Source organism: Physella acuta, unplaced genomic scaffold, assembly GCF_028476545.2.
Source record: "Physella acuta isolate Inbredline_101_S28 unplaced genomic scaffold, ASM2847654v3 ptg000987l, whole genome shotgun sequence".
NCBI lineage: Eukaryota > Metazoa > Mollusca > Gastropoda > Physidae > Physella > Physella acuta.
In genome coordinates this window covers 106,790-130,478 of record NW_026732504.1, presented here as the reverse complement: position 1 = coordinate 130,478, position 23,689 = coordinate 106,790, and the positions used below count along the sequence as shown (strand labels likewise).

Sequence of the window (23,689 nt, the reverse complement as noted above, 5' to 3'; positions counted from 1 at the left end):
CGTGGCAATAATAATTATATTTTGTAAATGGACAAATCACTTAGAAGTTAACATAAGACAAGACGAAATAGGCCGCTATAAGGATAAACGAACCAGGTTAGTTGGTCTTGACCTATAAGCTGATCAATTAGATGTAGTTATTGCCATCAGATTATACTTAATAGATGGTATTGTATTTGGGCTATGCTAATCAGGATTTCAATGTTTTTTTCCTTGAGTGTCAAGCCAGTGGGGTAAATAAAAAAAAAAATCTAATTAAGGTAGGATTAGCTTACGTTAGGCTGGCCATGTTCTCACTTTGCCATTTCTAAAAAAATAGACACGTCATTTGTACACAATATTTCAAAAAAATTTATGAAAGAAAGAGAGAGAAGATGAGAGAGAAAGAGAGAGAGAGAGATGGAGAGAGAGAGAGAGAAAGAGACAAGAAAAAAAAGAGAGGAAGTTTTCAGTCTAACAAACTGCAAACACTTTTTGAACTACCAAATATGCTGTTATCATGCCTCTCATTCTGCTTATTTTCTTTCTGAAGTTCTCAATAAGATCAAGTTTTATTAAACTACACGCATTCAAAGACAAAAGCCATTAAAAATAAACAATGTTAGCATGAGATTTCGTACATATTTTAGTGATCAAAGCTTTTAATTAAAGTAAAAAGCAAATTAGTTTTATATTCTTAGTTTCAGTGCACTAAAAAGCTTACAATTATAAAGGTTATTTATATTTGTCTTATTTTCAGTTGTAGTCATGAGTTCAAATGGTGTTGACACTACATAGACTACGAATAAAAATATTTGCTTTAAAGCCCTATCTCTAAAAGATAGTTCTCTGCCCCTTCTAAGTGTATGGTTGACGTTTAGGCACAAATCATCTAGCATTGAAAACAAAAGTCACAATCCACGACCACCAGTTAGAGCGATTGCTAGTATTTAATCTTGTTGTCTCCCCTTTCATTATTGAAGTTTGTGATCTTTCAATCATAATTTAATGACTAGTCTAATGTCTTGTTTAAACAAAATCGGTGCATGAGAAGTGGGTTAAAATTAAGTTACATGCTTTGCCACAATCCACAAAAAACATCAGACATTGTGAACCATATATAAAGCTTATAAAAAATTATTGAGATCAAAATGTTTACCAAATAAAATAAAACAAACGACACATCATGGCAGACTTTTAACCGTGTTGTACCATCTCCATTCTAGCCTGGCTCAGCTCATGAATCAACATCAGCCTTCAAAGCAGCCAGATCAATTTTCAGTTTGCTCGCCAAAATTAAACAACTTTACTCAATGTCATATTTACATGTGCTTACTATCTTGAAACAGATATTTACACTAGGAGTAGGAGTGAAACTGCGATGGCTTGTTTTATGTTCGTAGAGTGAAGATTACATAGGGCATCACGATGTACAGGGGGCATGAAAATTTACAGGGGCCATGAACATTTACAGCGGGTATCACGATGTACATGGGTCATGAACATTTACAGGGGGCATAAGATTTACAGCGGGCATTAATTGGAGGGGTTTTGTAGGCTGTTGCGTGGGATGTGCTTGTTGTTAGATGAGTTCAATTGGATGGGGGGTAGATTTTGTTGAATGTTGGATAGATTTTGATAAATTTCCGATAGATTTTGTTGAATGTTGGATATATTTTGATAAATTTCCGATAGATTTTGTTGAATGTTGGATAGATTTTGATAAATTTCCGATAGATTTTGTTTGATGTTGGACGGGCTATGCTGGCAAGATTGACAAGTCAATAAAATTTCATTATGTACACAAAGTCCATTACACAAAATACTAGTCATTCAGTCTTCACTTTCATCGTTGTAATTATCATCAGTGTCCTCATTACACGAACAGCTTTCACTGGGGTGAAAGGATAATGTAATGGCACCTTTATTACATTCATAGTTGTTTAGAAGGACAGATGAATCGTCGGAACTTCCACTTCCATCAATGTCAGTTTGACCAGTGTCCGTGGTGCATGAACTCTCTTGACCAGGTTCACTAACTAGGTCCTCAACACCGTCGTTGACAGTGTCATGGACGGATGAACTGTCTAGGTCAAGGTCATCACCCACAAGGTCATCACATACAAGGTCATCGCCCACAAGGTCATCACATACAAGGTCATCGCCCACAGGGCCATGAACATAATTGTTGACATTGTCACTGACAGATGAACCGTCAGGGTCAACATTGACTACAGAGACAGCTGGGCTACATTCACGGCTTGTTGCAGAGTTGGAGTTCCCATGTTCATTACTGATATTATCATCAGTGGTATCGTTGGATGAATTCCCTTCAGATGGGACGAAAGTAAAACGAGGGACTGCTCTATTAGAGCTGTAACAGTTGAAGTTCGTAGAATTCTGCGACTTTTCCCGATCATCATTGCTGAGGTCACCACACTCGCTTCCGTCACTTGTGCGATGCATTTGCAGATATTCCTGCACGTCTTTCCCATCCTTAAGCAGCGGGTTAGTCTCAGCGTCGTAGTTTGATTCTTGACCTCGACGTATCTGACTAGTGGGTCTTATGTCGTCACGATTGCTGGGGTTTTTTGGCACGGTGCCACTGGAAAAATCAGAGGATATTGTGCAGGAGGTACCATGGCCGCTGTCGTTGTAAGTCTCACTTTTGGCATCCGGGGATACAAGTTGTGTTTCATTTGTGGTGGGCTTTGGCTGAAAAACATATTTTACATTAAAATACAACGTAGTTTTTAAATACTTTAATGCTGATCTATATATATAATTCTCTTCTTCGAGCCGTTAGAAAACAATCTGCAAACGCTCTCCCTACCTCCCCACCCCTACATGGTTTTAGTGAGCTGTGTTCACTCTAAATGTTTACAAGCAGAGCCAACGATTTTAAACGTAGGGGGGGGGGGGGGGGAGGAGGGGGGGAGGGAAGGAAGGGGGGGGGGGTTATGGTCCTTAACGAGCTACTTATAGTGTTTTAAAGAAATATTTTCAGTGTCAGCGTTGGTACTGTCGAATTCACAAATTATGAATTATTGAAAATTAGAAACAACTAAATAGCGGCGTATGTTATGCCGCGGGCCGGCTCGTATCTTTATAATTCAAGTAGAACAGGTTTTAGAAATATTGCTTGTAATGAAAATTTTAAATTGAAAAAAATAATTTGTTGATTTTATTTTAATTTTATTTTCAGCCTTGTCGTGGTTTTGCAGCTTGTGAATACCAACGACCCCCAGAGCTATACCAGCGGGAGTGTAAACTCCTGGCATGACCCCCAGAGCTATACCAGCGGAAGTGTAAACTCCTGGCATGACCCCCAGAGCTATACCAGCGGGAGTGTAAACTCCTAGCATGACCCCCAGAGCTATACCAGCGGGAATGTAAACTCCTGGCATGACCCCCAGAGCTATACCATGGGCAGTGTAAACTCCTGGCATGACCCTCAGAGCTATACCAACGGGGGTGTAAACTCCTGGCATGACCCCCAGAGCTATACCAACGGGGGTGTAAACTCCTGGCATGACCCCCAGAGCTATACCAACGGGAGTGTAAACTCCTGGCATGACCCCCAGAGCTATACCAACGGGAGTGTAAACTCCTGGCATGACCCTCAGAGCTATACCAGCGGGAGTGTAAACTCCTAGCATGACCCCCAGAGCTATACCAGCGGGAATGTAAACTCCTGGCATGACCCCCAGAGCTATACCAACGGGAGTGTAAACTCCTGGCATGACCCCCAGAGCTATACCAACGGGAGTGTAAACTCCTGGCATGACCCCCAGAGCTATACCAGCGGGAGTGTAAACTCCTGGCAGTTTCTACTAAGCAGGGAAGATGTGCGTCAGTGAGAGTAAGACTAAAGCTAGCACCCCGGTCCTCCAGGTTGGGGGTTGAGCATAAGGCCAGTAATGTTATTTCGTAAAAATAAGAACGGGGTTACAGAAACTAAAACAGAAAACAATAACACTTTTAAAACCAGCGAAAAATCTTAATGTGGCTTGGTTTTTTAGAGAAAATCACCAACGCCATATATGAAGGGTTACAATGTTAAAGCCATATCACAGACCCATTTATATACAGGAGTCAAACAATGATGTGTTCTGTCCCCCACTGCTTTTAACCTAGTTACTGTTTGGCTGATGACACAAACTACAGACAAAGTACGGCAGGACTATCGTTAAACTTGACAGAAACTGGCAAAAGTGCTCTCTGTGGCGGTCCCATGTGTCTTAGGCACAAAAGAGCAAACAGGGAAAAGATAGTGATGATTTCAATTCAGTTAGCATTTGATATAGGACCACACCATTCCTTTGCTTCTTCTTCATCATGGGAAATATGATCTGAGTCTAAAACTCTAACAGTTACTTAATGCAATAAGAAATGAATACATACATCTTCTGGGCTTGCTGAGCCACTAAGTTTTGCAAAATGACCTTTTCTTTTCCTACAGCGCCTACACATACAACAGCTGAAATAAAGGACACAGAAGAAGTCACACACATGCAGGTTAACACGCATAGAAGGCAACAATTACAATCAAAATAATGCAATCAAACAATCTATTTCTTAGCCTACCAGAAATACAGAGTCAGCTATTAGTTAAGCAGTTCACTAACATGCATCAACTTCAGTTTTAACCCAAACACTAAGCCTAACCCAAGCACAAAGCTCCCAAGGTTCAACATGTGAAACACCCTTAACATGCAACAATGTATAGTCAGAAGACAACTCAGATATTATTAATGTTAGAGATAATTAGAGAGATTAATATATCTTTTACGAGCCCTTCCAAGTATAAAAGTTAAGACATTTATTAACAACCAAGAAACAATGTAAGAAATATAAATGTGTAAAACAGATAGAGAAGTGAATTTCAAACAAAGTAAACAGAAAAAAACCTGTGCCGTTTTAACATATTTTTTAGTGTTTTTAACAGTTGCTGTAGCATCTTTTCAAAAATGAGAAAATTATTTTTACTTCAAAATCAAACTAAAATTTAACAAATTACTGTCTTAACTTTAATATTACCTTACTTTAAATTATTTTAATTTATCATAACTGTCATAATTAAAACACTGTAAATTCATATTTAAACCTCCTATATAGTTAAAGTACAGTAACAATTTATCTCTATTATAATTAAAACACATTCCATCAAAGTAAGGTTAAGTAAAGATAAAAAAAACACAAAACTAAAAACGAAACAACCAATTTATTTTTTATTTTTTTAAAAACGCACAGCTAATAAGAAACATTAAAATAAACTAAATAGAAGACAACAAAAAAACCTGAAAAGCAGAACAAATATAAGCTGATAAGAAATAGTTATGATAAAAAATATCTTCTACAATCAGTGATTTCTGGATTGCATGAAGTTACATATAACATGAGTATAATTGCAGGGTGAGGTAAAAATATTGCTTAAAATTATGCCATTCATCAGAAAAATAATTGTATTGCAGGACTAAAAAATAAAATATTTAATAATTATTATAGTAGAGAAAAACATTTTATTGCATGGTTGACAAATAAAAATATTTAATACTTTTAAATTTTTATATGATACTCTCATACAATTTGTAAAAAATTTGTACAAAGTTGTTTTGTAAAAACAGTCATATGAACTGAAATATTGCATTTTTTATTGTATTCGCGATGAGATTCTGTTCAAAATGCTGAAAAACTGGTATATAAAATTGTTTTAATTGATATACTTTAGCACAAAGCTGGTAGATTGTCCAACTGTGTGTAGATCCAATACATCAAAACCAGGTGGATGGAAGTTTTAAAGTTAATAGAAATTACAATAACACAAAAAAGGGGTTTTAAGAAAAAAATTGCTTTTCATATCTGAACTTGAAAGCCAAATCTCAATACATGGATTCATGTGTCATCAAAAAAGCACAAAATATACTATTTAAAAAAAAAAAAAACTTCATTTAAAAACACTAGAGAATAGATTGCTTTTACATTCAATTTATGTCCAAATGTAAATACTATTTTTGACTAAATGCATTCACATATCAACAGTAAAAGTTTTCTGATGGGGTTTCTTTAATTTTGTAATTCAACAATTATTTTTTCTAAAAAACATTGGTCTTTCTAAAAAAAAATTTATGAAGTACAAAAGCATCTTCTGATTTTGTATTGACATTGTTTTTAAGCAGAAATGACATGACGGTAAGCTTGACTGCTTTGATAATATACTTTAAAAAATACTTCTCATAAAATTAAATAAAAGCTTTTGAGTATTTCTTCCAAAAAACAGCTTTGTACAATTATGAAACATGCAAACCATTGCATTTTCTTAAATGAAATGAGACAATATATTGTTAGTAAATATTGTTGATATTTATCATTGACAATCTTCCTGGTTTTCTTTTATCATGGTAGAGGTTTATCATATCCGCACAGTTGAAGAATGTTGAGATAAGATCTTCATTCTTCTTTCTTCTTATAACAAGGTCAACCTGTCAAGATGCCAAATCCCAAGGCTACTCAGTGCCAGCTGATATAGCATTTAAGAACTTCACCTATCTGTAGAGGATAATCTCAAATGCTTCCTTCCATACTGGTATGGTTTTTACCAGAAATTTTTCACATTGACATATTTATTTGAGCTTTGTTTTCAGGTAATTTTTGACTGTGGTTTAAAAAGAAATCTTTTGGACATCCACTCATCCTAATCGCTGACACATTTTCTTTCCCTTAAACTACATAAATGTTTACACATTTTATTTCCTTATGAAGTCCTTGAACCCTCTGAGATTGAAGTGGCTTCAATTTAAAGAATTATTTCCTTACAATGTTCTTGAACGCACTGAGATTGAAGTGGTTTCAATTTAAAGAATTATTTCCTTACAATGTTCTTGAACACACTGAGATGGAAGTGGCTTCAGTTAAAAGTTTCACTTTTCTCACAGCTAACAAACAGATGTGTGATTCTTTTGAGAGTTTGACCTTTTTTTTGTCTGCTTGCAGTGTTAAGTTAATTTCATTATTTGTTGGCCAATCTGGCAACTCAGATATTTTACATCTGAACTTTGCCTTCACAAATGTAATCATTAATCTTGAAGGCTGGGGGCTTATCAATGACCACTACTTCATTATTATTGTTCATCCTGTTTTCTAAGCTGGACTGATTGCCTGAGTTCCTTCCAATCAATTTCAACATCAGGCTCCTGTTTGATATAATTTATCAACATTCACCAAATAGACTTTGAGGGTTTAATTTTTACCCTAAAACAATAGCAGCCCTGCATATTTTTTAACTACACATTTATGCTACATTGCTTCTTTTAAAAACTCCCTCCCAAATAACGCCAAGTTTTAAACACTTCCCTAATAAGAAATACCTTTCTACTATTTTATGTTAACATGATTATAGGCAGATTTTTACATTATATAGGCCATGCATTTATTTGTGAATTTCTTGTGGATATAAAAAAAATTATTTTAGCTGCTGTAATAATCAGATGGAAAAAGAAAAGCCAAGCTAAATGGCTGCAGAGTTTCTTCCAGGCATCTCTTTCCCCCCCGAAAAAGTTTTACCGCCCCCCGAACGAAATGAAATTTATATAATTTATATAGAAAATATATACTTTTAACAGTGTCCGCCCCCCCCCCCCCCCGAAGAAAGTCTACCGCCCCCCCGAAAATTTCAAGTGCCTCCCCGGAGAAAAAAGTCTGGAAGAAACACTGAATGGCTGGAGAAGCATCCAGCACTCAAGGTGAGATGTTCTGAGAAGAGCTCTTCTAGGAAGGAGATAAAAATATAAAATGTGTCAATACATGTGTAGCAGAAACAACTCACCAGATGATGAATAGAATTATTGATACCAGGACGGTGGCACAGACGCTAGCAGCAATGATGATGGTGTTTTTATCAGCTTCCATGACTTGCACTAAAATTTAAACAAGTACCATAAACAAACACAAATGTTTATTGTTTACTAATTAGCATTAGCAATTAATAATGAGTAATCTTAAACAGAAAGATAAATGTAATGTAGTTTTATACAATGTTATGACGTAGGTACTTTATCATTTAACAAGGATTATACTGAAATCCTGGAACAGTGTTTCCGAATTTGGTGCAATTTTAAGTGCTCAGGGGGGAAATTTGCAATTTTAAAAAGAAAAAAATTAAAGTTTGTGTTTTCTGCTTATAATAGGCCTACTGGTATTTGTGCTTCAGCTGTTATATGAAAAGAAGTCGCTGCCTAAAACTGATGGAAGAATTTAGAAATATTTTTTTATCATTTTTGTTATTCCAAGAGAAAACCTTATAAATAAGGGCATTTCACTTCTTGTGAATGGCAGTTAGAAAATTTATCTGTGTTATTTAAGCAAGTGCCATTTGCGATCATCTTTTCAAGTAGTTTTTGAAGAACGAAATGATGACCATGTGAGTTCAAGGAACTCATTTAATCTAAATATGATGTTTAAATCTAATTACTATAAATTATAATAATATAGAAAATCTTTTTAAAAATCTTCTAAAATTATAATGCAATTACATTTAAATTCTCCTTATATATGCTGTAAAAATCTACTTAATGTGTTTGCCGAATAATTTACTAGTGAATTCTTTCTAAAACCATGTTTTTAGTGAAGTTTTTATCTTTTTTAATATTAAAAATAATGTTGGTGTGGTGAGGGTGGGGGGGGGGGGGGGGAGCAATATGAATTGTATACAGGCTTAGATGGGGCTTAGCTCTAAAAAATTGGGAAACAATGTCCTATAATATTATAACGTAAGTCTAACTTGCATGCCAATAATGTTTTACCAGGTTGAGTGACAGCAAATTGTTTGGTGACTGTCTTTGTCTGTGCGTACACTTCTACACATACAAACTTCACATCACTCTCTAATCGGATCTCTGCTCCAGAGAAAACATCGCTGCTAAATTTGCCAATATATTTCAGCTTTTCTGGAAAAAATATTTGAAAAAGTCTTTAACATCACAATTTTTTTTACTATTTTTAAAGTTAATATTTTAAGGTAATTTTAGAACTTATAAAAAATACAATGCAGTTTGGTTTCATCAATAATTTTAATTAAACATATTTTAATTTAATTTTACTAGAGGGTTTAATTAAAACCTGTTTTTTTATCCAGACATAAGGTCATTCCATTCATTAAGGTGTTTACTCTAACTGTGTAAAAATAAACATACACTGGTCCACTTCATCCAAATCTAACCAACAATAATTTATGTTTGGTCTGACTTTCAAAAAACACAATAAGTAACAGACATATAAACTATATAACGTACAATAATTTATATTTGGTCTGACTTCCAATACAGTACAATAGGTAACAGACATAACTTTACATGACTACAATACTTACTAGGATTGCTACATTCAGAGTCAGGGGAGGAATAGACCTGAAAATATTTGGCCAGTACTTGGTTTGGTGTTTTGTGACATTCTTGCGTTATTTTTAAACCATCAGGCTGTTGTATTATTGTCACATCTGTTGCTCCTGTTAAAGTTAAAATGATAAAGTTTATTATGAAAATATCTCCTCTGTCTGGCTAATAATAGAATAAATGATGCTCATCTTTTTACAAAACTTCATTGTAGTCTAAAAATAGTTTATCATTACAAAACACAAATCAAATTTCTTATACTCAAAATACAATTTACATGCACAGGCCCAGCATGATTCAGTCAATTGTAGGGGAGATCACTGTCATTCTTACAAAGATGAATTTATTATTTAACAATATTTTATTACTTAAAATAACTCAAGTAGATTATATAATATTTCACAAGAAATAATTGGATATTAAGTTAATTTCTAGAGATGCCAGGCACCACAAAAAAAAAACAACAAATGTTACATTCTTCATCAGCAATGAAAGTGAAATTTAAAGAAAAATGGCTTGAGGAAAGATGAAGTAATTTTAGATAATTTTGTATTTAGAAGTGACCTTCAAGAACAAGAGTATCCTACCTTTTTCTGAGTTGTAGTAGCAGTTTACAGGTGCCATTCCCATCCACACTTTATTGATCATGCTGGACACAAACACTTTTGTATTCTCCGTATCTTTCAAAATAAAACTATCTTCGACAAGATGATTAGTCAATACATCGGCTGTCGTGTTGAATCGTAAATTATTATTTTCCTCGAAATAATACTCTATTTGTGTTGAGTTTTTATATTCTTTTATTTCTGACTTTTGAAATAACGGAACTGTAAATGGTGTATTCGCAGTACAGCTTTTATTCTTCATGTTTATTACTTTTGTGAGAGGATAATTCTGTAGAAAAACAATATACATTTCTGGTAATTAAAGAATTAAATTTAATTCATGTGTTTAAAGAAAGATAAATAAACATGTATTTTTATGTAAAGTTAATTTTGGAACCATTAAATAAGTTATATTATTGGCTTGTTTTCAAATTATTTGAAATATTATCTCCATTAAACAGCAAGAGGTGTTTTTGTAATCTTCATTGACTGTTAAAGAACTACATTCAGCTGGAGTTACACACTATAGAGCATCTCAAAACTGTGATAATAGATGTGTAATAGATACCTCACAGTAACCAGTTCTTTACTACATTTTGGACAATGTTCAAAATAACAAAAAAAATCAGCAACAGTGGTCACAGGTAATACTGTGTTTTACCCAATTAGTATAACATAATGTAACAGTTATATAGCTCAGCTATTCTTATGTTATAGAACATTTGTAGAAGCCACCCTCTCATACAAACACATACACTACTATATGATCTAGTGCTACAACATGCTGGTATTTTAAAAAGTTGAAGTTACATCTGCATTAGAAACATAGCGAAAAGAAAGACAGTATAAACCAGTGGTAAAGGCTTATTCAAGCAATCATTCTACTGGGTACAGTGGAAGTTTTGATAAAAATTTAAAACAAAAAATTAAAATGCATTTTTAAAAAAAACCAGAATGGTGACTGACCTATCTTTATTCTTACCCCATTAATTAAACATTGCACAGTATCACTAATTACTGCAAATAGCAATAAAACAGAGTGATAAATAACCCCACTATTGCGAAATATACTAATTATAATTGTAATGTTCATAAAATTGAAGAAAGAACTTAATGAAATTTCAGTAGATTATGAGGCCTTTCTGATTCATTTAAACTGTTCTCTCACTTTTAGACATAAAGCGATAATGTTCTGAGCTACCTTAAATCAAATCACTTAACCCAATAACTTCATTTGCTTACTACACATATATACTCATGTGTGAAATACTGATTTATTTAATCATCACACTTACAAAGCATATATATGTATTCTTCTTCTTGTGTGAAATACTGATTTATTTAATTATTACACTTATAAAACATAAGTATGTATTATGTATTCTTGTGTGAAATACTGCTTTATTTAATTATTACACTTACCACACAAATGTATTCTTGTGGCAAATGTTGACTTTTCCCAGCCTCACAAACATGAATGGCAATATTCTCCACATTTTGGAGATCTTGACATTGGTAGTACACATTAGCATACCCATCTTTTAAAAACTCCACAGCTGTTAGGGGGGCTTCAAATCCTGAAGACAAAGAACTAGTGAACTGGTGCACTGTATGTGTTAAGGTTGCCTTGTTTTGTTTTTAATTGTTTAATTCTAAACTGTGTACATTTTAACTTACTAAGGCTTAAAAAAATATTTTTCATATGTTAGTTAGATAAACTGTAGATAAAATTATATGTGATATTTTAAACTGCTAATAAATAACTTTTCATTAGGGCCTAACTAATAACAAAAAATAACTTAATAAAGTAGCCTAACTAATACTATTACTACCTACTACCTACTAAATCAAAATCTACTAAAATTAAAATACTAATCATTAGTTAATTAATCTAGATCTAGTTGTAGGAAGATGACAGCAATACAAGGGCAATAATAACAGTAAACTTTAACACAAGGAAAAAAAACCGGTAAGCTCCCTTAACTAAAGCCTTCCTACCTCCCACAGCAGAAAATAGATTTACCTTTCAATGAAGGTATAACAATGTGTGAATAGTTTGCTGATCTGCCTTTTTCATTCAAAGTCCATATTTTCACATCCAGTGATTCTGAGTCATTGTGGTAGTCTAGCAGTTTAAAATTTTCTGATGTGTTAGTTGTGTTTTTCCAGTTTCCTGTGTCAATGGTGATGTCATAGTAAAGCTGTCTTCCTCCTAAAGTCTCATTTGAGACAGGCTGCACAACAGAAATAAAACAGACAGTTTAAAATATAAGCTAAATATTTGCTAGACAATAAATACTACCTTAAGCCTAACAGTGATAGAATTTTTTAAAAAATGTATACAGGTAGATCTAGGTAATTAGATAAAACAATGATTACTTTAGTAATTAGTAATTACAAAAAAAAATTATATAAAATGTTGATCTAAACTAAAATTTAACAGTATAACATATAGATCTATCTATATATTTAAAATAGCAAGCAAAACCAAAAAATAAATGTGTCACCTTCCATATAAAGTAAATTGTGTAGTTTGATCTAAAAAAGTTGAAATTTTCAATCTTAGCTGGGCTGCGGGGTACTGAAATAACAGTTTGTTTTTTTCAGGTCAAGCTAATATTAATAAATGGTCAATTTTGTGTCAGAAGTAAAAAATAACTCAAAAATAGAGTAGCCTATTCTAGGTAGGAAAAAATATAAAAATGTTGTTACAAGGTAGGAAATACATAATGTATCGAAAGTAGATAAAAAGTCATAAATTTAGTTTAGGAAGTATTGATAAAGTAAATATATCTATGTGAGCAGCTCTAAGCTTATGTGGCCAACTTTATAGACCAAAGTAATACAATGTACTTCTCTACTTGACTGGTGATCATGCAGGGATTTATTAGACACTTCACAAGATGCCTTGGACAGTTTTAGGTTTACTTAGTTATCTGACCAGGCTGTTATTGGCTACCTGACCAGGCAGTTATTGGCTACCTGACTAGCTGACCAGGGGAGTTATTGGCTACCTGACTAGCTGACCAGGGGAGTTATTGGCTAACTGACTAGCTGACCAGGGCAGTTATTGGCTAGCGGACCAGGGCAGTTATTGGCTACCTGACTAGCTGACCAGGGCAGTTATTGGCTACCTGGCTAGCTGACCAGGCAGTTATTGGCTACCTGACCACGGCAGTTATTGGCTACCTGGCTAGCTGACCAAGGCAGTTATTGGCTACCTGACTAGCTGACCAGGGCAGTTATTGGCTACCTGACTAGCTGACCAGGGCAGTTATTGGCTACCTGACTAGCTGACCAGGGCAGTTATTGGCTACCTGGCTAGCTGACCAAGGCAGTTATTGGCTACCTGACTAGCTGACCAGGGCATTTATTGGCTACTTGGCTAGCTGACCAAGGCAGTTATTGGCTACCCAACTAGCTGACCAGGGCAGTTATTGGCTACCTGACTAGCTGACCAGGGCAGTTATTGGCTACCTGACCAAGGCAGTTATTGGCTACCTGACTAGCTGACCAGGGCAGTTATTGGCTACCTGACCAGGGCAGTTATTGGCTACCTGGCTAGCTGACCAGGGCAGTTATTGGCTACCTGAACAAACCTGAATGGGTATTTTGTAAATTGAGCAACAAAACTATTGAAGAATGTCTCTCATACCACGATCATTCTCTGACTTATGATAATTTCTCATTGTGAGCATACCTTATATCTAAGCTAGAGTTCTGATTTCACCAATGACATATATTTTTAGTAGGCTTATGCAATCTAACAACAAAATGAGTGTTTTTTACATTCAATGATAGCAATGAGCCTAAACTTAATCTAATAATGAGATCCCTACTGATAACTTTCTATATAATAAAACTAAAATCTTAAAGTTTACCTGACATCTTTGTAGCAAAGTTTTGGGAAGAGATGTTCCCCTCCCCTCCTCCACCTATACCAGAAACAGTGACGGTGTAATTTGTGAATGGTTCCAAATTTTTGAACTGAACATAAACAGAAGCTTGATCTAGGTTATCTGGAGGTTTTCCTGCCTGAATTACAAACTAAAACAAAACAAATGCCAATCAGTGCTAGAATAGACAACTGAAGTAATAGATGAATGTTAAAACATTTTTTATCAATCTTATTTTCCTGAACTAAAAGCCCATAATGATGTTAGAATTTGCAAAGAGAAAAAAAAAACAATAATTTATTATTTTAACATGTGCTTTCTTTTCACATGAAAAAGTTGTTAAATTTATATAACACAACTTATTCACGTTTACAGTCCCAATTAAAAAAAAAACAACAACACATAAACATAAAATGTTAAAATTTTTTAAATAATAAAAATACTGTGCAGACAACTAGAAAGCATGTAAGATATAAATTCAAGTTACCGTAAGCTTATAATTAGTCCCATTATTTTTCACAAGAACTACACTATAGTTCAACGGCTTTCCAGCCTGATCCATATATCCCATCAGTTCTATCAGGGGACGAGAGGGTTCAAACTTCAAAACAGCGCTGGTCTGTGTTTTGTTACTGACCTTCATCCCTCTAACATTACCTGGGACAACTAAAGACAGACAGAAACATTAGGGATAGGAATACCAAGATCTGAATTTTGTTATAATTATTTTAAATAGTTACTTTTGTATTGCTAGTCCTTGTGTAAATCTCAGGTTAGTTATGTAATTTACAGTAATATAAATTGAAATAAATCACTTTTGGCCATTAGATAAACAAGCCAACAAAATATATTTTCTATAAACAAATCTTACTTACCTTGTCTACTTAGCTTGTAAAATTCTATGACACTGTTACTCTCTATCACTCTAGTAACATTGATAACAATTCTGATGTCCTGAGTGAGAAATGTTTTTAATTTGATTGTACACTTGCAGGTGAAGTTGTTAGCACTTGATGCTTCCGAACAATTGGTTAAACAAACATTGTAGGTCTTTTCTCTGAAAGACAACAAACATTGTAGGTCTTTTCTCTGAAAGACAACATACATTGTAGGTCTTCTCACTGAAAGACAACATACATTGTAGGTCTTCTCACTGAAAGACAACATTGTAGGTCTTCTCGCTCAAAGACAACATTGTAGGTCTTCTCACTGAAAGACAACAAACATTGTAGGTCTTCTCACTGAAAGACAACATACATTGTAGGTCTTCTCACTGAAAGACAACAAACATTGTAGGTCTTCTCACTGAAAGACAACAAACATTGTAGGTCTTCTCACTGAAAGACAACAAACATTGTAGGTCTTCTCACTGAAAGACAACAAACATTGTAGGTCTTCTCACTGAAAGACAACAAACATTGTAGGTCTTCTCACTGAAAGACAACATTGTAGGTCTTCTCACTGAAAGACAACATTGTAGGTCTTCTCACTGAAAGACAACAAACATTGTAGGTCTTCTCACTGAAAGACAACAAACATTGTAGGTCTTCTCACTGAAAGACAACATTGTAGGTCTTCTCACTGAAAGACAACATTGTAGGTCTTCTCACTGAAAGACAACAAACATTGTAGGTCTTCTCACTGAAAGACAACAAACATTGTAGGTCTTCTCACTGAAAGACAACATTGTAGGTCTTCTCACTGAAAGACAACAAACATTGTAGGTCTTCTCATTGAAAGACAACAAACATTGTAGGTCTTCTCACTGAAAGACAACAAACATTGTAGGTCTTCTCACTGAAAGACAACATTGTAGGTCTTCTCACTGAAAGACAACATACATTGTAGGTCTTCTCACTGAAAGACAACATACATTGTAGGTCTTCTCACTGAAAGACAACATACATTGTAGGTCTTCTCACTGAAAGACAACATACATTGTAGGTCTTCTCACTGAAAGACAACATACATTGTAGGTCTTCTCACTGAAAGACAACATACATTGTAGGTCTTCTCACTGAAAGACAACATACATTGTAGGTCTTCTCACTGAAAGACAACACAAACATTGTAGGTCTTCTCACTGAAAGACAACATACATTGTAGGTCTTCTCACTGAAAGACAACATTGTAGGTCTTCTCACTGAAAGACAACAAACATTGTAGGTCTTCTCACTGAAAGACAACATACATTGTAGGTCTTCTCACTGAAAGACAACATTGTAGGTCTTCTCACTGAAAGACAACAAACATTGTAGGTCTTCTCACTGAAAGACAACATTGTAGGTCTTCTCACTGAAAGACAACATTGTAGGTCTTCTCACTGAAAGACAACAAACATTGTAGGTCTTCTCACTGAAAGACAACATACATTGTAGGTCTTCTCACTGAAAGACAACATACATTGTAGGTCTTCTCACTGAAAGACAACATACATTGTAGGTCTTCTCACTGAAAGACAACATACATTGTAGGTCTTCTCACTGAAAGACAACATACATTGTAGGTCTTCTCACTGAAAGACAACATACATTGTAGGTCTTCTCACTGAAAGACAACATACATTGTAGGTCTTCTCACTGAAAGACAACACAAACATTGTAGGTCTTCTCACTGAAAGACAACATACATTGTAGGTCTTCTCACTGAAAGACAACATTGTAGGTCTTCTCACTGAAAGACAACAAACATTGTAGGTCTTCTCACTGAAAGACAACATACATTGTAGGTCTTCTCACTGAAAGACAACACAAACATTGTAGGTCTTTACAACAAACATTGTAGGTCTTCTCACTGAAAGACAACAAACATTGTAGGTCTTCTCATTGAAAGACAACAAACATTGTAGGTCTTCTCACTGAAAGACAACAAACATATTAGGTCAACAGTTGAATCTACAATTTGCATTACATGGTATATCCATGTATTACATGGTATATCCATGTAATAGGTAATCATGTTGAGAGCTGTGATTCACTCACCCATTCTAAAAACAGAAACTTTAGCAACATTAAGAATAAAAGAAATTAGAGTCACAGTTACATAACATTTTTATACCTCTGCATTGTAAACCGATAAGCCACTGTGACTCATTTATACTTTAATTCTTTAGTAAAACTACTATTACTGTTATTTTGTTGTTGTGTAAAGGGGTAGTATTACCTCTGGTATTCTTGTCTAGCCAAAAAAACATGAAACTCATCAGCAAAAAGAGTACTCGTGTTCACTTGAAAATAGATCTCAACTGATTTGTTTTCATAATATTTGATGTCTGATATAACTGGCTTGGCTGGTTTGTCTGTATTCATGTATAGAGATAAATAAGACAAATATTAGTAGACATGCTTCATATAGAGCAAATATGGATAATTTTTTTCTCAAAGCAGGTATTTCTTATTTTACAATATGTGTGAAAAGAACTGCCTTACATGGTCTTGAATGTTAATTATGGGGTTATGTTAAGATGATGCCACACTCCTGAAAAGGTGTGTGTGTGGGGGAGGGGGGGAAGGAGGGCTGGTTCTGTTTTGTGGCCATGTGATGAGGTTCAGAATGTGTGACATCATGCGATGGCACTTAAAATACATTTATTTTAAAATGGAATTTTTGCATATCTTTTGTGCTAATAAAATTTTTTGAAAAATTGTCATAAAAAATGATCAATATCAGTGGCGTAGCTAGGGGAGGGCGGTTGGGGTAACCCCCCCCCCCCCACCCCCCTTCCCCGGGCACTGACCCTAAGGGGCAGCCAAAAGGGGTAGAAAATTAATTTTAAAGTTTTTTAAAATTTATTTATAAGCTGTTTTGAAGCTGACGTATTGAAATATACACAATACAATATTGCAAAGTGGTGGGGATTGTAAGGCTGAAGTGTGACATTATTTTATGAGCATCTGATGGTTTGGACAAGGCTGAAGTGTGACATTATTTAAGGAGCGTCTGATAGTTTGGACAAGGCTGAAGTGTGACATTATTTTATGAGCATCTGATAGTTTGGACAAGGCTAAAGTGTGACATTATTTTATGAGCATCTGATAGTTTGGACAAGGCTGAAGTGTGACATTATTTTATGAGCATCTGATAGTTTGGACAAGGCTGAAGTGTGACATTATTTTATGAGCATCTGATAGTTTGGACAAGGCTGAAGTGTGACATTATTTTATGAGCATCTGATAGTTTGGACAAGGCTGAAGTGTGACATTATTTTATGAGCATCTGATAGTTTGGACAATACCTGAAGATATAGAGGAAGGAGTTAACATTCTTTAATAAGCTTATTGTCATTTATGGCAAGCTTTTATAAATAGGCACTAAAAAAGAGGATATTATAAAAAATGATGCATTACTATTTCCTTAGTCTAAAGTAAAGTTTTTCTCTTAAATTTTTCTTCAATCTGCCATTTCATTAAAACTTTTAGAAACTTAAACTTTTGGTAAACAGAAAGATTAGTGGGTCTATGTAGACATACTGTTAATATAGTTTTTTTAAGTTAAAAAAATGAAATCATGCAATTTGTAACAAAGATAGTTAATAAGGAATTGCTCTAGGTCAGTGGTTCTTAAACTGAGTTTTTTGAACCCCAAGGATTCAGTGAGTCAGTCTCAGGTGTTGGGCAGAGGTCAAGACCAACACCTGACTCATATGATTCACCATTTGATTGGTCAGTGCAGATAATAGAGCTTTTAAAATGAAACTGGTGGGGTTCCGTTCCTCCAAAAATGTTAAGAACCACTGGCTCATGATAGACTCAATAAGGAGTTTGGGTACTTTAGCATAATGTTTTAAAAGATGTACCTATAAAATGCATATTTTCCCCAGCCAGTTTATATTTATTTTTATAACAACTGACGACCATAGTGCTTGCAGCTGTGCTGTTTACTGTGAGTTGTGTTTTACAGGGTCCAAGTGAGAGGTTGTACCAGCTTGGTTCGGGAACTTGTTCTGTTTCTGGCTTCAATTCAAAGTAAAGCTGATCATTCTCAGTTGTCCTTTTACACTCTTCTTTTTCTAGAATGCAACAAACTGTCGATTCTGTATTTACTTTATAATTGAAGCCTTTGTTGGTACCATCACACTCCAGAATATCTGCATGTATAATTAATAATTAGATAATCAAATCAATTAAAATATATTTGTATGTGTTTTGGCAATCTACAACATTATGTGTAAAGTGTAAAGTATTTTACAATAGTAATCAAATGTTGATAAACACTAAACATCTGAGTATAGGCCTAGATCTAATTATTATCACTTTTTAATTTTGTAATTGACCAACAGCAGGCAGGTTATTTTTCTCTTTAATAAGGCTAACTATATTAACCCTTTTTAAGGGCTGTAAATAAATGGTGTCATATGATGTTTACACCAAACCGGGTGGATTGGAGACTGGCTGTGTAACACTTCTTAGACAGAAGTCAAGTCTAACACTCTTCACTCTTCCTTCAATTCAGACAATGTAGTCTACTCATTCTGTTACTAGACTGTTACTCTACATTCACCCACTACTTAGTTAATACTTATTTTTACTTAGTACTCATTATCATTATACTGTAATAGTAATATAGTTAGTTACTTATACTTAGTTTTTCTTCCAGACTTTTTTCTCCGGGGGGGGGGGGGGGGAAGAGATGCCTGGAAGAAACTCTGTACTGTACTTACTTACTTACTACTTACACTTAGTAGTTAGGCTTAGTAGTAATAGTTTATTATTTTAATATTTAATTTGTTAGGCCTATGCATCACAAATTTTCAAATTTCCATCGATTTCTAAGAAAATCCACAAGTTTAATGAAAACAAGATGTTTTTCTTTCTGTTTGACCCCAAAATCTATTCTAGGCCGATTCTCGTAAATAAGTAGTTTACTAATTATTAAGTAGATCTAGGACTAGGACTCTAGGACTAACTACTTGACACGCCTTTCATTCATAAAGCTGTAACCGTGGTAACTAAAATGTGTGTGAGTTTTTACTTCCGGGTTGAATAGGAAGTATTTTAAAACTGTTCACTAAGAAAGGGAAGTGATAGATGACTGAGACGAGAGGGAAGTGATTCTAGGTTTGCTTATTTTTTATTTAATTATATTTATTAATAATTAATTTAAAAAAAAAAAAACTACACCCCTCCTCCTAGAAAGAAACTCTGGTAGCCTATAGGCTTATGCCGACGAACACCACTCTCGATACCGGGAAGTCATGGGGGTTATAACCCCCTGTCCCCCTCCATGCCCCGCTCCCTGTCCCCCTCCCTACACAGCCGCCCTACACCCACTCAGCAGAGTCGTACACCCTCCACTTTTGACCTTAATTGAACCCTCTTCCAAACTATAAGCCCTCGGGGATTTTTCATGTATGCGTCATTTTCCGGTATCTCCGGAAAAAGTCGAAGCCACACGAAGATTTTGAGACTGAGGTACACTTAGAACTCCTAAATAGAAAGTAAATAATTTCATAAATCAGAAAAAGTGGGCAAGTGTTTGTATGGGTGTAGGTCTCTGAAGGTTAAAGAAATTGTGTACATATTATATGACACGTGAGACAAGTGGGTCGGTGATTTTTAACGTTATTATTATATTGTATAATGTGTTGGTGGGGGGCATCACTCCCTAACACAACACCCCATGCACACGCCATTAGTTAGTGATATGGATCGACACAACAATGTTGGTATAAACATAGATATAATTAAAGTTGATGTGATTTCCATAATTGATTCAAAATAAAAATTTTAGTACCGTATGGTGTCGTGGTTTTGGGGGTGGGGTGGTTTCTAGAAATGTTATATAATATGAGGCGTAATGGCATATGGAAAAATATTTTAACTTTACATTGGACATTATGTGAGTCAGACACGTCACGTTTTTGTGTTACAACATACGCGCACATACCCGTAGAATGCCCTAATTCCCTATTTTTAAAAATTGCCCTATTATCTTTAGAGCATGGCAGAAAAATTCTCAACCATAGTTTAAAACTAGCCAACACCTTTGCCGCATGGCACGCATTTTTTTTCAGCAAATATTTGTTTAAGTACTATTCCTTTAAGCCGTGCTTTTCCCCTCGTTAATCTCAGCGTGCTTGATTCGTCCCTACCCCATCGTGGAATCATCATACCGGATGTTGGGAGCTACATAGGGCATCAGGTAAACAGTGTACATGCTACACAAAGTGAAATATGATTTCAAACTGGTTGTGAAATTGGAATCTCAAATCTATGTCATGTGAATGTGACTTGAACACATTAATTCAATGCACATTGGATTTGAAGCTAAAGATTTTTGATACATAACTTTCAAATGCAAGACGCATCTGACCTTGAAGCTCATTACCTAAACGCACATGACATTGACGTATATGACCTACACGCACATGACATTGACGTATATGACCTACACGCACATGACATTGACGTATATGACCTACACGCACATGCCATTGACGTATATGACCTACACGCACATGACATTGACGTATATGACCTACACGCACATGACATTGACGTATATGACCAACACGCACTTGACATTGACGTATATGACCTACACGCACATGACATTGACGTATATGACCTACACGCACATGACCTTAGCGCACACGATCAGGACGCACACGACATGAATGAGTATGACAGTTATGTTATCACCTGCGAGTTAAAACTAATATGCCCGTGTCTTTAGTTCCACTTCCGGTTATCGGAAATCGTTGAAAAGTTGATACAGAGCTACAAATTGGATATACTTATATATGAAATTTCATCAATCTAGCTGTAACGGTACTCAAGTTATCGTGTTCGCAGACACACACACACATACACACACAGACTTGCAGACAAAATTGCGAAACTATGTTTTTCCGACTTAGGGTGGTGTAAAGCTCTCGAAACTAAAGCATACACATGTATTTCAGTCCTTAATAAGAAAGTAAGCCTATATGATCGGACGGTAACGCCAAACTGCCATGCCATAAGTCAAAAGTAGACACATGTAGAGAACATAGGCCTAGATAAAACAGAAAAGTTTAAAACGCTTCTTCCGCGTACAATCTATGTACAACCAAGAACGCCAATTTTTATGAGCATTTATTTAGTTTACAATGTCTGTGTGTTTTTCCCCTGTCTTTTGTATGACTACACCCTTTGACGTAGAAAGAACACGTCTATAAATATTGTTATTTCAGTTACGACGCCTGCATCCTATTATTTTCGTGTTATCCCGTAACTCTACTGCATCTACTCTATTGACCTCCTAGTCCGTGAGGTAACTTAGAAGAGAATCTGGAAGCTTGCTCAACTAAACCTATTTGAACCTACAACCTATCTATGTACAGATAGAGGTTTAAACCTACAGACCCACCTGCAAAAAATAGACTTGATTCTGTGACGATCCAGCTAAGTAAAGCAAGCAGCAGAAGTTGGAGCACCCATCCCTCCATGGTTAACGCTTCCTTCTCTGACCAGGTGATTAAATCAGTTCTGGAGGGGAGGTCTTGGAGGTGGGAACCAGACGCGTGACGTCATCCTTTCGTCCTCATCTCAAATGTAAACAAGAAAAAAAGCCGTGAAATTCTGGAAAACGTTCGTTATATACTCCGTTAAAAGCGCAGGATAAGAAGCCGTGAAATTCTAGAAAACGTTCGTTATATACTCCGTTAAAAGCGCAGGAAAAAAATAATTTGGGTGGGCCATATATTTGTGAAAACGCGAGTAAATAAATCAGGTCAATTGATGCCCCCGACCGTGAGTTTATTCGGCAGACTGTGAGCAGTCTCACGCGTGTTGACTCGTCTATTGCGTGAGTCTCAAACTATAGTCAAGGTGATTTTTTTTCCAGATTGAGGTTAATGGGAGGGGCTTGTAGGTCAAGGGGAGGGGTCTGTATATACGCAATTTCTTACCGGAAAGTTCGTTTCCAGAAATCCAAGTTTCTTCGGAATTTTATAAGGTAGGACTTTACTTGGAAAGTTAAACTGAAAAGTTCATTTGAAAATCACAAGGAAAAACTCAAATGTAGAAGTCTTTATTTTTACCACTCATATCTTGGTATAAGAAAAAAAACAACGCAAAATTAATTAGCATTGGCCTACCTTACCATGTACTTAAACATTCCATAAAATAGAAATAGGCAAGAACCTCTCCAATTCATACGTTAATAGTTAGCGCCATTTAAATTAATATTTTGTCTTCATCAATCACTTGCCCCATAATGTTTTTCAAAAAATATTTTTAACTCGATTTTTAAATGTGTTTGAATAACACTTTTTCAAATCAACAAAACCGGTAATGAAAATCCAATATCGCTATCAGTATTCAGGAAGTTAAAACTGGAGCTCAATATCTGTTCCTAGTTAAACATGGTCTCAGATTCTTGTGAGTCAACATGACTAATCTTCCATTATTTCATTATTAATTATTAAAATCATTAATTACATTAAGCTCAATGATATTTCGTACGTCACAATTTTCGTAACCTCCGAGCATTCATACTTCTGTAACTTGGGAAATCAATTGATCGTTATTTGTATTCAATGCACTTCTAATTAAATTTCTTCCGTTGAATAATAATTCTGTCGACCCTTGTCGAATTGTATTACTTTTTTGTATTTTAATTATAAATTAACGAGCCGACCCGCTGCGTATCATACGCCGCTATTTAGTTGTTGTTTTTTCTACTTTTCAGTAATTTATAATTTGTGAATTCGACAGTACCAATGCTGCCACTGAAAATATTTGCTTAAAAACACTAACCCCCCCCCCCCCCCCCCACGTGAAAGCAGCCTACTCTTAGTTACCTCCTCTAAGTTTAAAATTGTTTCAAACTAAATTAT

The 23,689-nt window shown here is 35.1% G+C and overlaps 1 protein-coding gene across 3 annotated transcripts in view; it reads right to left on the bottom strand.

Moving 5' to 3' along the window:
- Positions 1-430: 430 nt before the first annotated feature.
- The window catches only part of LOC131954263 (uncharacterized), a 38,194-nt gene continuing 14,935 nt past the window's right edge, over positions 431-23,689 (bottom strand). For 2 of the 3 annotated variants that reach the window (XM_059317842.1, XM_059317841.1), the window contains exons 3-17: positions 22,219-22,396; positions 18,665-18,955; positions 17,032-17,167; positions 14,745-14,926; positions 14,357-14,535; positions 13,855-14,020; positions 12,481-12,554; positions 11,997-12,207; positions 11,396-11,550; positions 9,956-10,262; positions 9,347-9,481; positions 8,781-8,924; positions 7,805-7,895; positions 4,384-4,459; positions 431-2,694 (exon numbers count right to left, since the gene is read on the bottom strand). In XM_059317842.1, coding sequence (XP_059173825.1) covers positions 1,813-2,694; positions 4,384-4,459; positions 7,805-7,895; positions 8,781-8,924; positions 9,347-9,481; positions 9,956-10,262; positions 11,396-11,550; positions 11,997-12,207; positions 12,481-12,554; positions 13,855-14,020; positions 14,357-14,535; positions 14,745-14,926; positions 17,032-17,167; positions 18,665-18,955; positions 22,219-22,297 — 3,108 coding nt within the window. In that variant the 5' untranslated portion in view covers positions 22,298-22,396 and the 3' untranslated portion in view covers positions 431-1,812. Of the gene's footprint in view, positions 2,695-4,383; positions 4,460-7,804; positions 7,896-8,780; positions 8,925-9,346; positions 9,482-9,955; positions 10,263-11,395; positions 11,551-11,996; positions 12,208-12,480; positions 12,555-13,854; positions 14,021-14,356; positions 14,536-14,744; positions 14,927-17,031; positions 17,168-18,664; positions 18,956-22,218; positions 22,839-23,689 lie in introns of those variants that run through there. The other variant, XM_059317843.1, reaches the window with a different exon arrangement.